The following is a 15,306-nucleotide window of genomic DNA, read 5'->3' as shown; positions in this document are numbered from 1 at the left end:
TTTTCTAATACAAGGGTTGGTTAAAATACCAGTTCCTACCAGGATGCAGACAAACCACAATGTTATATGAAGGAGGTCGCTCAGGGGCAAAACACTGATGAACAACCTCTTACATACCCACCATTTGAGAGTGGGTGGCTGCTTAATATTTTAAAAGATGACAGTCATATGGTTGGCACCTTTTTAATAAGCCTTATTTGTGTGCAAATAGAAAACTAAAGAGGCACTTCCACCTGAATGGTAGGTGTGTTTGGAGATGTTCATCAGTATGTGAATAGTGGTCTGTCTGAATCCTGCTGGTAGGTGGTATTTTAGCCTGCTCTTGGGTCAGATGGTCACCTTCCATTTGTGGCTAAAGTCCCATGTAGAGGTGGCCGTGGCCTTGACCGCTTGCAGTGGCCAATGGCCGCACAATTGTGCTGCCATTGACCACCGCATGAGGGTGTGGTTTCGGCCGCATACGGCCACCGCTACATGGGTACCCTATTAGTGATGGTGGTGTATAATCGATACACTGCACCAGATCTTCTGTAAACTGGGTAGCAATCAGTCAATACAATTTTATTTTTTACCAGTGTCCTGCTGCACCTGTTGCCAGGCTATGACCTGAACATATACAGGTGCTGCCTACTCGAAAGAGAAAACAAGAAAATATATTCATTAGGGGGTCTGAAGGTTACCTAGATTGCAAAGGAAACTAATTTTTACCAGAACTATCCTTTTAATATGGTTGTCCAATGTGGTTGCAATATATTGCAATTAAAGCAAGTAAAAGCCATAGGCCTCATGCACACGACCGTAGTGGTATATACAGGCCGTAACTTACGGATCGGACAGCCGCTGAATGTCACCCGTGGCCGCCCGAAAATCATTGCTGTGTGCATTAATTTCAACTCGCCTTGACCTCAAAATGCGGCCGTAGTAAGAAATTTACTATCTTTTGCGGTCCTGGCTCACGGGCAATGCACGGCCCGTGGAAACCACGGTCATGTGCATGGGCCCATTGAAATGAATGGGGTCGAAATTCACCCTCAGATTTGTGGGTGAATTGTGGCCGCAAAAATACGTTCGTGTGCATGGGGCCATACACTACATGTGCAGAATCTACAGTATGTTCATTTCTTTTTTTTCAGGCATTTCATATGCCAGTTTTAACCAATTTACCAGAGTAAGGCTGGGTTCACACAACCTATTTTCAGACGTAAACGAGGCGTATTATGCCTCGTTTTACGTCTGAAAATAGGGCTACAATACGTCGGCAAACATCTGCCCATTCATTTGAATGGGTTTGCCGACGTACTGTGCCGACGACCTGTAATTTACGCATCGTCGTTTGACAGCTGTCAAAAGACGACGCGTAAAATTACAGCCTCGTCAAAAGAAGTGCAGGACACTTCTTGGGACGTTTTTGTAGCCGTTTTCTCATAGACTCTATTGAAAACAGCTCCAAAAACGGCTGAAGAAACGGCACGAAAACGCAGCGAAAACGGCGCGAAAAACGCTGTGAAAAACGTAAGCTGCTCAAAAAACATCTGAAAATCAGGTGCTGTTTTCCCTTGAAAACAGCTCCGTATTTTTAGACGTTTTTGGCTCAGCGTGTGAACATACCCTAAGATGCAACACATTTATGAAGACGCGAACATGCGCCAGAACTGTATCTGGCCATGCTCCACAATTGTGCCCTCCATTCACCCCATATCACATAAAATAAAAAAATAGATACTTACTTCATCAATCCTCTTCTCTTCTCCCCACCTGGGTCCCATCCGGCTCCCTCTTGATGCCGCTGCTTATTAAATGTCTGACGCCGGACTGAATTTGCTGAGTGCTGTGTTGCATAAGTATTGACGCTGCCTGGCGTCAGTATCTTTAATGAGTCGTGGCATTAAGCCAGAGAGGAACCGGTGGGGAGAGGAGAAGCGGAGTGGTGAAGTAAGTATACATTTTTTTTATTTCATGTGTTCGATAAGGATGAGGAAGAGGGAGGGGGCTAGTCAGATTGGGGGGTGGAGTGTAAGGCCGGGTATGGGCCTCTACCTTACTACACTGCATAGACTGAAATCTACACCAACTAGGAGCTGGGATAGATTTCTGCTATAATGTCAGTTTTCTGGCATAAATTTAGAATAAATTAGTCGTTCCAGTAAAGGCCCCTTCGGCGAAGCACTACCCCCTTCTGCTGCCATATTTTGAAAGTTTTACAAATTCTTGTGCAACTGTGGCGTGCGCCAAGATCTGCTACTTTTTTATGCCAGAAAACTGGCGTAAATCTTTTGATGTATTTCCTCCCAATCTTTGATGTTTGATTTGAAGATTTATTATGACCTATCTATGTTTTCCTTCAGCTACTATATTCTTGGAGCTTTGGAAGAGGCAAAGAGCAAGAGATGTCTCTTGGTGGAACCTGTATAGTTGGGATGAGGATGAGGTAGTATTTCATTTTCTTAGGCAACATTATATACATTATATATATATATATATATATATATATATATATATATATATATATATATATATATATACATTATATCTCTTGAACTCAAACGTGATCCTTATTAGCTGGATCCTGCATGTCAGAGACACGCAGGACTAGCTTTCACCGGAGCCGTCAGTGCAGCTGACCAGACGGAATCGGCTTTGACAGCAGGATACAGCTTCTATGTATACATAGAAGCTGTATCTCATATAGTGAAACCAATTTAAAAGTTGTTTAAAATCATATAAAACATTGATTTATTTAAAAAATTTAATTTTATTTCCAAAAGTGTACATAGACTTTAGGGTTCATTTACACTGGCCAATAGTCAGGTGAACGAGCGTTCATACGAATGTGCGTTCCTGATAATTGCCCTGTGTAAACAGGGCAGCGTTCTGCCTGTCTAACTAACACACTGACACTGACTGACTCCTATCGTTCTCTAAAATCTATTTCTATTATTGTAAATCTATTCTCTTATCCCCACAATGAAGCACACTCACTGGCACTAATCCACCACTATCTATCTGTATTCTGTGTTTACTATCGCTCACTCTCTGTCTGACGTCCTCTCTCTCCTATCTGTATCCCCACAAAGCAGCAGCATTTTCTAGTTGGGCTGTTTATAGTGGCTATAACTCATATGACTGTCATCCACTGAGTCATCAGTGACTCACAACCTATACCCCTCATGATTGGCTGTGCTAGTGGGAGGACTGCCTGCAAATAATTATAGGGAATGCCACCGCCACACAACGTCATGTGATTCTTCTTCTCTGTCTTCTTCTGATCTGTAAAATGGTGGCCGCCATTTTAAGTAATTAGTCCCGGTCAAATCACAAAAGTTTCGCTATAATCCCAAATTTTTGGGAAATTTGTATCAAATTCGATTAGTGTAAAATGAATTTGCTCTTCTCTATTATAAAATGACATATAGTACGTGGGGGCCCTGTCGCAGATTTTGCACTAGGATGCAGAAGCACTAAGTGACACCTCTGAACCTCTGTATTAATGTCTGCTGCCAGTAGCCGAGGTTGAGGGGTCACATACAAATTTTGATATGTATCCTTGTGATTACTTATTTATATTATAATCCTGTTTGCAATTGCTTTATTGTAATGCTGTAACAGATAATCCTCTTATGACACTAATGTATCGGCAGTTTGTGTGTTTTGGCCATGGAGTGTTTTCTAGAGTAAGTCTTTTGTATTTTCTCTAGTACATATATTGTGTGCACTACTTGTTTTGTACAGGAGGAGCTGGCTTTGGAGCTTATCAATAATCCAGAATGCAATATCCTGAAACATCAACATTCTTACCTGCGTTCCACTATGGTACTACTGGGAGTGGCTGCTGTGGTATGGTACTCCTATTACTACACCTAATATATATGTCTAAAGACCATATAGTCATTGTGTGGCAGTAACATTTGGCTTAACCCATGCTTTCTTTACAATCTTTATCCCCCAGATAGCCGTTCTGATTGGCATTGCACAAGCTCTAGTGGTATACCGAGTTGTAGCAACCGTGTTCTTTATGCGCTCATCTTGGCACTTGCTTAGTGAACATGCCAATACTGCTGCTGTCATGTCTGGAGCTGTACTTCATTACCTCACCATTGTCATCATGACTAAGGTAGTTTGTTTAGACATATACATTTTGCAAGGTTTGGGCTAGTGCTAGACGATGACCTCTGCCATGTGAAAGTCACATGCAATAGGAAAGCACAGTCTAATAACGTGCAGGTCTCGACATGTATGGGATGTGCTAGCCACCAATTGCACACTATAGATGTTAATAGAACTTGGCAATGTCTTGCACCATCTCCCATTGACTTCTATGGCAAGAAAAGTAGTTTCATGACTGTACAAATGTGGCACAATGTCTTTAGAATTATGTCCCAAAATATTATTTCTTCTAAAAACCGGTGCAATGTGATAATCTCCTGGTCTGCCTCCTCTAGAACATGAGAGGTGACCAATGTTACGATCCGCCTGGTCATCTATGTGAGTAAGAACTATCTTAGCTGGTAGAAGCAGTTACAGTATCTTATATACAGATAACTTGGCGGCTCATGACAACACCTACTGAGCGTTATGCTCTAGAGGTAGCAGGTCAAGAGGATATGGTAATATAAAAAATTTGGGGGATTTGAGAGATTGCTGATACTTTTGAGTAAAAGCTGAAACAATTTAAGCAGTTCTTATATGTGTGCCATTTTGTCTTTGTAGGTGAATCGTGTAGTCTCCACTTATTTATGTAATTTGGGTGAGTTGCTTCAATTTATCTCTACGCCTCTAAGATGTATTAAACAAGGAAAAATCTGCATATTGTGGATTTATGGAAGAACATTAAAAGAGGCTCTGTCACCACATTATAAGTGGCCTATCTTGTACATTATGTTATCGGCGCTGTAATGCATATTACAGCAGTGTTTTTTATTTAGAAAAATTATAATTTTTGTCGGCGTTATGACCTATTTTAGCTTTATGCTAATGAGTTTCTTATTGGACATCTGGGCATGTTCTACTTTTTGACCAAGTGGGCATTGCACAGAGGAGTGTATGACGCTGACCAATCAGTCACCAATCAGCGTCATACACTTCTCTCCATTTATTTACTCTGCATATAGTGATCTTATTATATCACTATGTGCAGCCACATACACCCACACTAACGTTACTCAAGTGTCCAGACAGTGAATATACATTACCTCCAGCCAGGATGTGATGTCTATTCAGAATCCTGACACTTCTTTAACATTTCTGTGAGATTTACAGCAAGGCAAGCGCAATCTTGTTTTAAATGCGTACTCTCGCGAGATTACGCTTGCCTTGCTGTAAATCTCACACAAACAATAATAAAAGAGTGAGTAAAAAGCTTGTGAGTCATGTAAAACCCTATGTAAGACCACATTTGTTTCTTTTTTTGTGTGTTTCCCCATCCATATTGGATTTTTGGATGAACTTTCCCCAGTTTTCCTAATTCTGAAAATAAAATATAATAGTTGAAATTGAAGGGAACCAACACATTTCCATTGGTTTCCATCAGCAGTTGGTTACTTTTCAGCAACCCACCAAACTGCTACTTGTCTACAGTGCACAGTAATCGTTTTTAAGCAAATGCCATATAGATTTATAGAATTTGTGCACAAATCGTTAACAGTGCAAGGGAAAAAAAAACCGCTGTTTTTTAGCCGGAGGTGCCAATATGAGGTGTAGGAGACATCAGCAAAAGTGGAGGTTTCGTTAAAGTTGAAATAGATACCATGGAAACCTATTAGATACAGTTCTTTATAATACTTTCTATACATTATATAAAGTTAAGCGGTTTTAGGAACCAATTAAATCTTTACGATGCTCATATGGGTTCAATACAAAAATATTTATTTAAGAAATTAAGTTGAGAAAATTAAATGGTGGAACACCATCATACAGGACTGGTCAAAATTTGTTGGGATGAATATGAAGTACTAATAGTACTAATGTCCTTGATACTGTGAAATAAGGTGACACCATAAGGATCGGATAAGCAGGCTAACAAGGCCATTCTTTTCTTGTTCCCACTCAGAGAAACCTCGGACTTTTACTGAGCGAGAAAACAGCTTCACATCTAAAGTTTTTACATTTCAATTTGTCACTCACTTTTCATCCCTCTTCTATGTGGCGTTCTTTCTGGGAAGGTAACCAACTTTTATTCCTACCATGTGACCTTTTACAACAGTTTAGATAAAGAATATTTTTCTGCTCTACTATAAATTCTAAAAATATTACACGTTACAGAAAAGTTGTGTGATGTAAAATGGTTTTATGGAGGTCACATAATCTAATATGAAGAGAGTAAAGGGGCCCATAGATATTCAAGTTCAGTTGTCCAAAGGCTCTAGATGACATTGTGACGTAAATGTTCCCAAGATTAAAAGGTAACTAACTTTTGAGATGTCATAGTGACTTGTCAGTAGTTTTAATCGGTGGTGGTCTGAGAAATGTGACCCCCACCGATCGCTAAATTGTCAGAAGCCCTCGGGTGAGCAATGTGCCGCTTTGTTTATGATCGGCTTTCCTCGGAAAGCCAAGCGAGCAGTGTTTAGTCTCATAGACTTTTTATTGAGCCCGTACACTGCTCTGAGGAAAGCCGATCAGAAACTCAGCGGCACATCACTTAGATACTTTGTTTTAGCAGTCGTGGGGGGTCTCAGTGCTCGTACCACCCACCGATCAAAACTTCTAACATGTCACTATGACATGTTCAAGTTTTTTAAAAGTTTAGTTACACTTTAAAGTCAACATCTGTCTGTAAAGTATGTATTGAACAGGTTGGATTTTTATCCACGGATGACTACTGTCTGTTTCTAGGCTTATAGGTTCAGGAAGGAATGATTGCCCATAAAAATGAATATGGCCGTCTATTTATGAGCAGGGAAGGAATGTTAAGGATAGCTTAAATTTGTTGTAGAAAAAAAGGACGTGCTAGCAAATAGTTGTACCGTTGATGTATGGAGCAACCTCAACATGTGGATATGTCCATGGAGTTGTCTGCTGGATGATTGGCCAACTTTACACCAATATGTATGGAGAGTTTTAGTATATGACACATCTCTTGATTTTCAGAATTTGGCACCTGCTGGATCTTCTGGATATCTAGAACTAATAAAAATAAAAACTTTATGTTTATCACTATATAAAAGCCGAGATGCTGAAAGGAATTGTCTGGTTCAGAAAACCGATAGTCAAAAAAACCATAAGGAATTCTGAGTTAACAGAGGGGAATCCCACCTTTCAGGACCCTCATATATTAGCCAGAGAAGAGACCGGTAACAAAGTGCGGGTCTTACTCGGCAGCACAGTGCATTACACAGACTGTTCTAAAATCAGTTGGCTTTGTAATGCTCTATTTCCTCTGCAGTGGGGCATGAAACATTTGCTGCCGGGCTCCACCCACAGATTACAGATGATCGCCGGGGTCTCTGTGATCTGCTCAACATTGTGAGACCGTTCAAATAGAAAGGGATTTTGCAAAGCAGACTACCCCTTTAAAGCTGATACTTTCGCCCTTGATTCCCCTAAATATTTGTAGCTAAAGCTTTTCTCTCTTTAACAATAGGATTAATGGGTACCCAGGAAACTATATGCGCATAGCTGGAGAGTGGAGGCTGGAAGAAGTGAGTGTGTTTGCATTTTAAGGTTTGTTGGGTAGGAAAATCAGAGTTTTTTTTCTAACACCCATCTCTCATTTCAGTGTCACCCAAGTGGATGCATCACTGACTTGTTTATACAAATGTGTATCATCATGATCCTTAAACAGACGCTCAGCAATTGCATGGAATTTCTCTCCCCGTGAGTATAAACACTCAAATGTGTAAGATTTAAAGTGAAACCTTAGACAAAAACTGAATGTTTGGTTCTTCTACATCTCCCACCCCAAACCTTTCTTGTCTAGAGTTCTGCATTGTGAAGATCTCTGGGGTTCCTTTGTCCCGCTGTATGACACGCCCAATGCCTACAGAGAGTAGTTTTATAATCTGTCACACCTTCTTTACAAAAAAATAAATACTCCCCGTGCTGGATCCGGTAGTACATAGCAGATTCGTTTTTAGTGGGATGACATCACTCTGTGTCGGGGATCAGGGTGTTACTTGGAGAACCTCAAGATCCCTACATCTCAAAACCTCAGAAAGTACAATTTTGGGAAATGTGGCCTCAACCCTAGCTTGGTCAAAAAAAGTTTTTTACATTTTTGATTGATCATGTTTTGGGGTTTATGTAGAAAATTGTTTGGTTTCCCTTTGAGGCTTAGACATTAAATGAAGGTCTATTTATGTTCATGACTATTGTCACCTTTTATTTGAAGCAAAGAAAGCAATCCCAATGTGGAAATAATTGTCTATCAACTCAAATTTTTATGTTTAGCGAACCCATCAATGTTTTACAATATGAAACTTAATCACATTAAAAATCGAACAATAACTTTCTCTCTGTAGATTCCTTAAATATAAGTTTCGTAAGCTGCAGGATAAGCGGAGTAGAGTGCGCAGTGAACAAGGATCATTGGACCATGTAACGGAAGCATGGAGAGCCAATTACAGGCTTGGTGAAGTCCATATCTTCAGTCTGTTTGATGAATTTCTGGAAATGGGTGAGTCTTGTATATATTACAGTAGTAAATGCTGTCTGTGACATCATCAGCACTTTGTGATATGTGATTAATCTTTTGTGTCCCTTTTAATAGTCATCCAATACAGTTTCACGACAATCTTTGTGACTGCTTTCCCCCTTGCCCCTTTCCTTGCCTTCATTAACAATATGCTGGAAATTCGTCTTGACGCCATAAAAATGACTCGTTTACAGCGCCGCCTGGTGCCAAGAAAAGCAAATGACATAGGTGAGATACATATACCGATATATACTCATAATTGAATGTTTGTAGGGTTCCCTTAGGGTTAGTTCTCTGCCTTAAAGGAACACTAACCCTAAGGCACAAAGTTTGTCCAACTAATAATGACTTATAACTTGGTTTATTGCCCATTTATACTCGTATAAGAAAGTAATGTCATAAGAACTGCTGAATGTTTGTCTTTCAGGTATCTGGTTGCAGGTTCTAGAAGCAGTGGGAGTTCTAGCCGTTATCACTAATGGTCTAGTCATTGCAATCACGTCTGACTTCATCCCCAGGCTCATATATAAATTTGCATATGGACCGTGTGCACAGGGGCAAGAGGACATAGAGTAAGATATAGCAAATAGATGACTTCTCTAATTTGATAATTACCCTTTCTTTCTAAGCATAACACACAGACACTTCTGTTGGATGAAGTTTGGATAAAACGATTTTATTCATATTATATAAAATTTCATTTTGACAAAATTTCCATTTCTAAACTTAAAGAGTATGTAAAGTATTGCAACCAATACCAAATGTATATTAGCAAGAAGTAGAGGATAGCTGGAAGGGAGTATGACTGTAGACTGAGACTACAAAGAGTTTGTTTGTAGTCTGTCACCATGGAGACACATAGGTCAGTATAAGAGCTGTTGACACAAAACGGTAGGCTATATTCTATGCTTTAGAGCAATAAAATATGGTGGCAAAGGTGGCCTACAGTTTAATTTTATTCAATTATACTAATTTAATAATATTGTTTAATTGAATCCACGCTGGCCAGCAACTCCTGTCCAAAATGCAATAGAGAACTATCAGTTCCATAAAGAGTATCACTTGAACCAAAATAACTGTAACCACAGTTACTCTTTATCCAGATGTTTCTCTTTATCCATCAAATATAAAAGATGCAAAAAACATGGTACAATACTCAAGGATACCCTAATTAATAGCTTGTTGGCTGCATGATGGCTGTAGGCAACCTACTTCAAGCCATACGATGCCCATACAATGGTTGCAGATTAATATCCACAGAATGATACCAATTGTGTCAATTCTACTTTGGGCTTGTTTAGTAATTGTCTTTTCTTTCTTTTCAGCTGTCTCACCGGATACATTAACCAGAGCCTATCAATATTCCATACACAAGACTTTGACAGAAGGACACAAGTGTCACTGACCATGTACCCAAACACCACAGAATGCAGGTACCTACACGTGTTATGATGTACCAATCTTGTGGGCACGATTGAAGGACAAAGAGGCATAACCTGAAGCTGCTCAATATAAATTCAAACTCTATAATTTTTATCACTTGCCGTACCGGTGTACTCTTATGTGGCAGAGAGGCTGTTGGGCCCTCCGGTATCCAAATGCAATTGAACGCCCTCAAGTTATGCTCTTAGAAGGATAACTTAAAGGGGTTGTTTGGTTCAGAAAACTAGTTTTCAAAAAGCCTAATCGGGAATTCTGAATCAATAGGTGGGGGTTCCCCGTAAAGGACTGCTCCATAAGCCAGAGATCTGAAAAGCTATAAAGAACGTCTCTCATTCTAGATGAGTCCATACTTCAATTAACTCTTGGTGGCTTTTCTGGAGAATTGAACACTTTTTTACATGTTCCCCCACAAATTACAGCTGATCATTGGGGGTCTCATTAGTGGGACATCTTGTGATCAGCATTTTGTAGGGGGACCCTTGTAACAAAAAGGTATGGTCCAAAGCAGACAATTCTTTTTGATACATGTGTTTTTCATTGGCCCAGACTATTTAACTGTAAAACGATAAATCTGGTACTAACAGATTATGGCTTGTGCTCTGCAAAAATATGTGATTGTGGCCCATAACTGAGTGTCTGTGTCATGTGCTCAAACTCAAATAAACGTTTATTTAGGCAAAAAGTGCAGCTGTTAATGATAACCAATCGTATTTCAGATTTCCGTTTTACAGTGCAGGATAGGAAATGGAAGACGTTATCCTATTGGTTGCAAGTGCTCCATTATCTGCACTAGATACATAAGGCCTATTATTGTTTATTTTTTTTTTTTCACCTGAACTGTGGTAGTTTGACTGATACAATCTATAAAATAATTTAAAAAAATAATTTAAAAAAAATGAATTCCCAACTTGAGAAATGTCAACCTGCCTGCAGTTCAGTGCACAGTGAGTGTAGGTTAATCCTAGTTGCAAACTTTTCAGAATTGCAGTCAGTGACATTCTAGATGTATTGCACTTCACTTACCATGGAAAAAATATATATATTTTTTTCACAGAAGCCCCGTTCCTTGTAGTGTATGTTTTGACCAGATGTCATTTTTCCTGCTTCGACTTCATGCACTTTGTATGGCTATTAATATAATTCTCTCTAACTTATTTAGGTTAGATTTATGGTCTAACTTTATATCGGAATTGTTTATTGGATGTCATTTTACCTATGTGCATGCTTTTGGCAGCAATTCTAATGTACTTTAGCATTTTTATAGTATTTTTTTGTATGTATTTGGGCACTTGCACGTTATACAGTACTTAGTCTCTATGATTCTGATGCCTTTATACTAGCATTTTATGATCTTGTTGAGTAGAGAGGTTGAATCATTAACCATTTATTCCTTGTCTAACCACTTCCACATATTGGGTTACCAGTACAGTGGGGTCAACTGATTATGTGTGAACTGATTTTTTAGATGTTTTTAATTGTTTGTCCGATGTGTTATTTATACTTAAAGAGTCTCTGTCACCAGATTATAAGTGCCCTATCTCCTACATAATGTGATCGGCGCTGTAATGTAGATAACAGCAGTGGTTTTTATTTTGAAAAACGATCATTTTTGAGCAAGATATGAGCAATTTTAGATTTATGCTAATGAGTTTCTCAATGGACAACTGGGCGTGTTTTTACTTTTTACCAACTGGGCGTTGTAAGGAGGAGTGTATGACGCTGACCAATCAGTGACCAATCAGTGACCAATCAGTGTCCTACACTTCTCATTGTTCCAGCCCAGCATGATCCACAGCACAGTGTGATTGTGCAGTGAAAGAAGTAAACACGCCCAGATGTTACAAACACAATACACGCCCAGTTGGAAATAAGAAAAAACACGTCCAGTTGTCCATTAGAAAGGCTCATTTGCATAAATATAAAATTGCTCATAACTTAGCCAAAAATTATCGTTTTAAAAAAAAGCAAAACAAACGTTACTGTTATCTACATTGCAGCGCCGATCACATGCAATAAGAGATAGGGATTTGATTATCTGGTGACAGAGCCTCTTTAAAGTGTTTATATTTCAAGTACTATGGGTACGCATGCTTTCCTTTTGTGCTGTCGCTTATTTTGTGTCATTGTAGCTTGTCAGACGCTTGTGTTGCACCCCAATATTTTTACATTGTTGTTTAGTGGTGCCCCCCTTTGTTTTATGGTCTAAAATCTAACTAAAGCTGCACTTTTACCACTTATACAATCCCTCTACCCTGGACAGTACTTTTCTTTGATGTACCCAATTTTGCTCTTTTAATTCAGATATCGTGATTACCGTAATCCTGACTACACTTTCTCTGTACAATTCTGGCATATTTTTGCTGCTCGGCTTGCATTTGTTATCGTATTTGAGGTAAGCAGTATAAATAGGTGTTGTGATTTATGTAATGCCCAATCGACTATAGAATAGTGTATACATACAGACATTTTGACTAGATCTTCGATATGAATTTACCCAAGAAGATTTATAAACCAATATATTATATTATACCTTTGCCTGACATATATTGAATATCTTATATGACCAGGAAAGTGCATTCACAATATTATATATGACTGTAACTATTCGTGTATATTTTTATTAAAGAGGTTTTCCTAAGGGTGGCCTTCAATGTTTGACTCTTGAAAAATTCCTTTTAGGGTATGTTCACATGGGCAGGATATGAAGATCATCCACAGAATTCCACAGCTGAAACTTAGATTCTTACCGTGCATTGGCATGTGGATCAGCACGGGGATTAGCTCCATTTTAATTCAATGGAGATAATCCGAGGCTTTTCAGGGCAGAATCCCCACCAATAATGCACATACTGCAGCACATCTATTATTCTGTGCAAAAATTTTTCGGAGCATGTTAATGGGGCATAAAATACCCCATTCACATGCATTGCGAGCGGATTCTGTCTGGATTTCAGAGTTCTGCACCTAAATCCTGACAGAATCCACAAGTGAATAAGGCCTAAGATATTTTAAATCTTATGTTTTCATCTTATGCTTTTATTATGTTGCCTAGTTTACTTCTATGTAATCTTATGCTTCCTCTTACTATTTCAGCATGTGGCTGTATGCATAAAGTTTATTGCTGCCTGGTTTGTGCCAGACGTCCCTCAATCGGTGAAGAATAACAGCCTAGAGAAGAAGCATGCAGATCTTATGAATGAGCTTGGGTAATTTCCCTGACTGCCCCACTATTTCACAATAATACGCATTACAAATGGCATGTCATGTTTGCTAGGATGCCCCAGGCCAACAATACATGCATATCCCACAATGCCTAATTTATAATGGACAACACATGCTTGACATCTTTTGGTAAACGGAAAAGTTCACCAGCAGGACTGGATGAAGGTTGGTGGAGGCCTCCATTCCATCTCAAAGACCTAGACCCCCACCTGACCCACTATAACAGCCACATTTTGGAGATGTAGTTGCACATGTTTGTGGCCCTCTCCACTGAAGTCTATTAGAGTTTTTAGACAGCTAATACAGCACCCCTCTGCTGGATAATATCATCCAATGGACATCAGGGGAGGGTTGGTCCCCAATTACTAAAGACCGTAGGGCACGTGCTGCATGTTACCTCCCTATAATTCGGCCCAGTTTGCCAAGTTGAGTTCACACGTGAGGAATACTGTGACCAAACCGCGGAAAAAATATTTTGGCAGAACATATTGTTCCTGCGTAGACAATAATTTTTACCAAAATTGGTCATCTCCAACATAAAGCTTTACATAGAGAGCCATAGCAATCTATTAGGCTATATAGTGAGATATGGAAATGTCGTAGTTTTGAGCTCATAGCCCCGGTTTATTTTACTGGTGATATGATGCATTTAGGTAGAGTTCCCCTGTTAGCAGCCTGTCCACTTCACCCCCAAAATAACATTTTCTACAGCAAATAAGGGAATATATGGCCCTTGCACGGGGCACTAACTCTCCCCTACTCCATCCCACAGAGAGATGCCAGAGGAGACTGATGAGTTATCCCATGACAGCTCTCCCCACCCTTACAGAAACCTACTAGTGGACCTCAGGTAACTTTCCATCATAGAACTGCCCACGCTTACACAGAGCTATAAATGACCCCCAAATACTTTTTTATCATTTTGCTAATTCACTTCATGGCACTGGCATTGCTCACAATGGTTCGGAAATGGGTTTTAAACAGTTTTGTTCTTTTTTTCAGTATGATAGAGCGCTCAACAGAAGTTTAATACCCATGAAAGTGCCTGGATAATGAAGATACTAGGTGACCTGGAGATGCCCAGACCTGGTGTGATACAATGGAGAACCTACACCAAATGTATTAACACTTACTGATTTGTAAATATTTTTTTTTTTTAATAAAATAATTTTTTAGAAAAAGAGAAAGCAACATTCATGTTTATGATTTTGAATGAGAACAAATGTCTTATTTGGTAGTGTCAAACCATATTAAACTCACACTATATGGACAAAAGTCTTAGGAATCCTACACATTAAACCTACAGCAGCTTTTATGACATCCCATTCTAAATCCATAGGCATTAATATGAAGTTAGTCCTCCCCCCCCCCCCCCCCCCCTTTGCAGCTAAAACAGCTTCCACTCTTCTGGGAAGGCTTTCTACAATGATTTTGGAGTGTATCTCTGGGAATTTTTGCCCAATTATCCAGAAGAGCATTTGTGAGGTCAGACACTGATGTTGGACGCTAGGGCCTGGCTTGCAATCCCCGTTCTAGTTCATCTCAAAGGTCTTAAATGGGGTTGAGGTCAGGACTCTGTGCGGGCCAGTCAAGTTCTTCCACACTAAACTCACCCAGCCAAGTCATTATGGACCTTGCTTTGTGCATTAGGGCACAGTCATGCTGGAACAGAAAAAGACCAATACTGTTTCCAAACTGTTTACACAAAGTTGGTCGCTACAATTCTCCAAAATGTCTTGGTATGCTGAAGCATTAAGATTCCCCTTCACCGGAACTAAGAGCCTCGGCAAACCCCTGAAAAACAACCCGATAGCATTCACCAAACTTTACCGTTGGCACAATGCAGTCAGGCAGGTAACGTTATCCTGGCATTCTCCAACCCAGACTCGTCCATCAGACTGCCAGATGGAGAAGCGTGATTCATCACTCCACAGAACACGTTTCCACTGCTCCAGAGTCCAGTGGCGGCGTGCTTTACAACACTCCATCCGACGCTTGGCATTGTGCTTGGT

The 15,306-nt window shown here is 39.7% G+C and overlaps 1 protein-coding gene across 1 annotated transcript in view; it reads left to right on the top strand.

Annotated features, from left to right (window-relative positions):
• Window positions 1–14,402, top strand: part of ANO9 (anoctamin 9) — a 43,665-nt gene extending 29,263 nt beyond the window's left edge. Inside the window, exons 11-25 of the mRNA XM_075836960.1 lie at window positions 2,346–2,428; window positions 3,730–3,834; window positions 3,947–4,111; window positions 4,708–4,744; window positions 6,047–6,158; window positions 7,580–7,637; window positions 7,715–7,812; window positions 8,457–8,611; window positions 8,705–8,857; window positions 9,057–9,201; window positions 9,955–10,062; window positions 12,374–12,464; window positions 13,166–13,278; window positions 14,067–14,144; window positions 14,297–14,402. Of these exons, the coding sequence (XP_075693075.1) occupies window positions 2,346–2,428; window positions 3,730–3,834; window positions 3,947–4,111; window positions 4,708–4,744; window positions 6,047–6,158; window positions 7,580–7,637; window positions 7,715–7,812; window positions 8,457–8,611; window positions 8,705–8,857; window positions 9,057–9,201; window positions 9,955–10,062; window positions 12,374–12,464; window positions 13,166–13,278; window positions 14,067–14,144; window positions 14,297–14,324 (1,529 nt within the window). The 3' untranslated portion in view covers window positions 14,325–14,402. The remainder of the gene's footprint in view (window positions 1–2,345; window positions 2,429–3,729; window positions 3,835–3,946; window positions 4,112–4,707; window positions 4,745–6,046; window positions 6,159–7,579; window positions 7,638–7,714; window positions 7,813–8,456; window positions 8,612–8,704; window positions 8,858–9,056; window positions 9,202–9,954; window positions 10,063–12,373; window positions 12,465–13,165; window positions 13,279–14,066; window positions 14,145–14,296) is intronic.
• Window positions 14,403–15,306: the final 904 nt, after the last annotated feature.

This window comes from Rhinoderma darwinii, chromosome 9, assembly GCF_050947455.1.
Source record: "Rhinoderma darwinii isolate aRhiDar2 chromosome 9, aRhiDar2.hap1, whole genome shotgun sequence".
NCBI classification, from domain to species: domain Eukaryota; kingdom Metazoa; phylum Chordata; class Amphibia; order Anura; family Rhinodermatidae; genus Rhinoderma; species Rhinoderma darwinii.
This window is presented reverse-complemented; position numbering and strand designations above follow the sequence as displayed.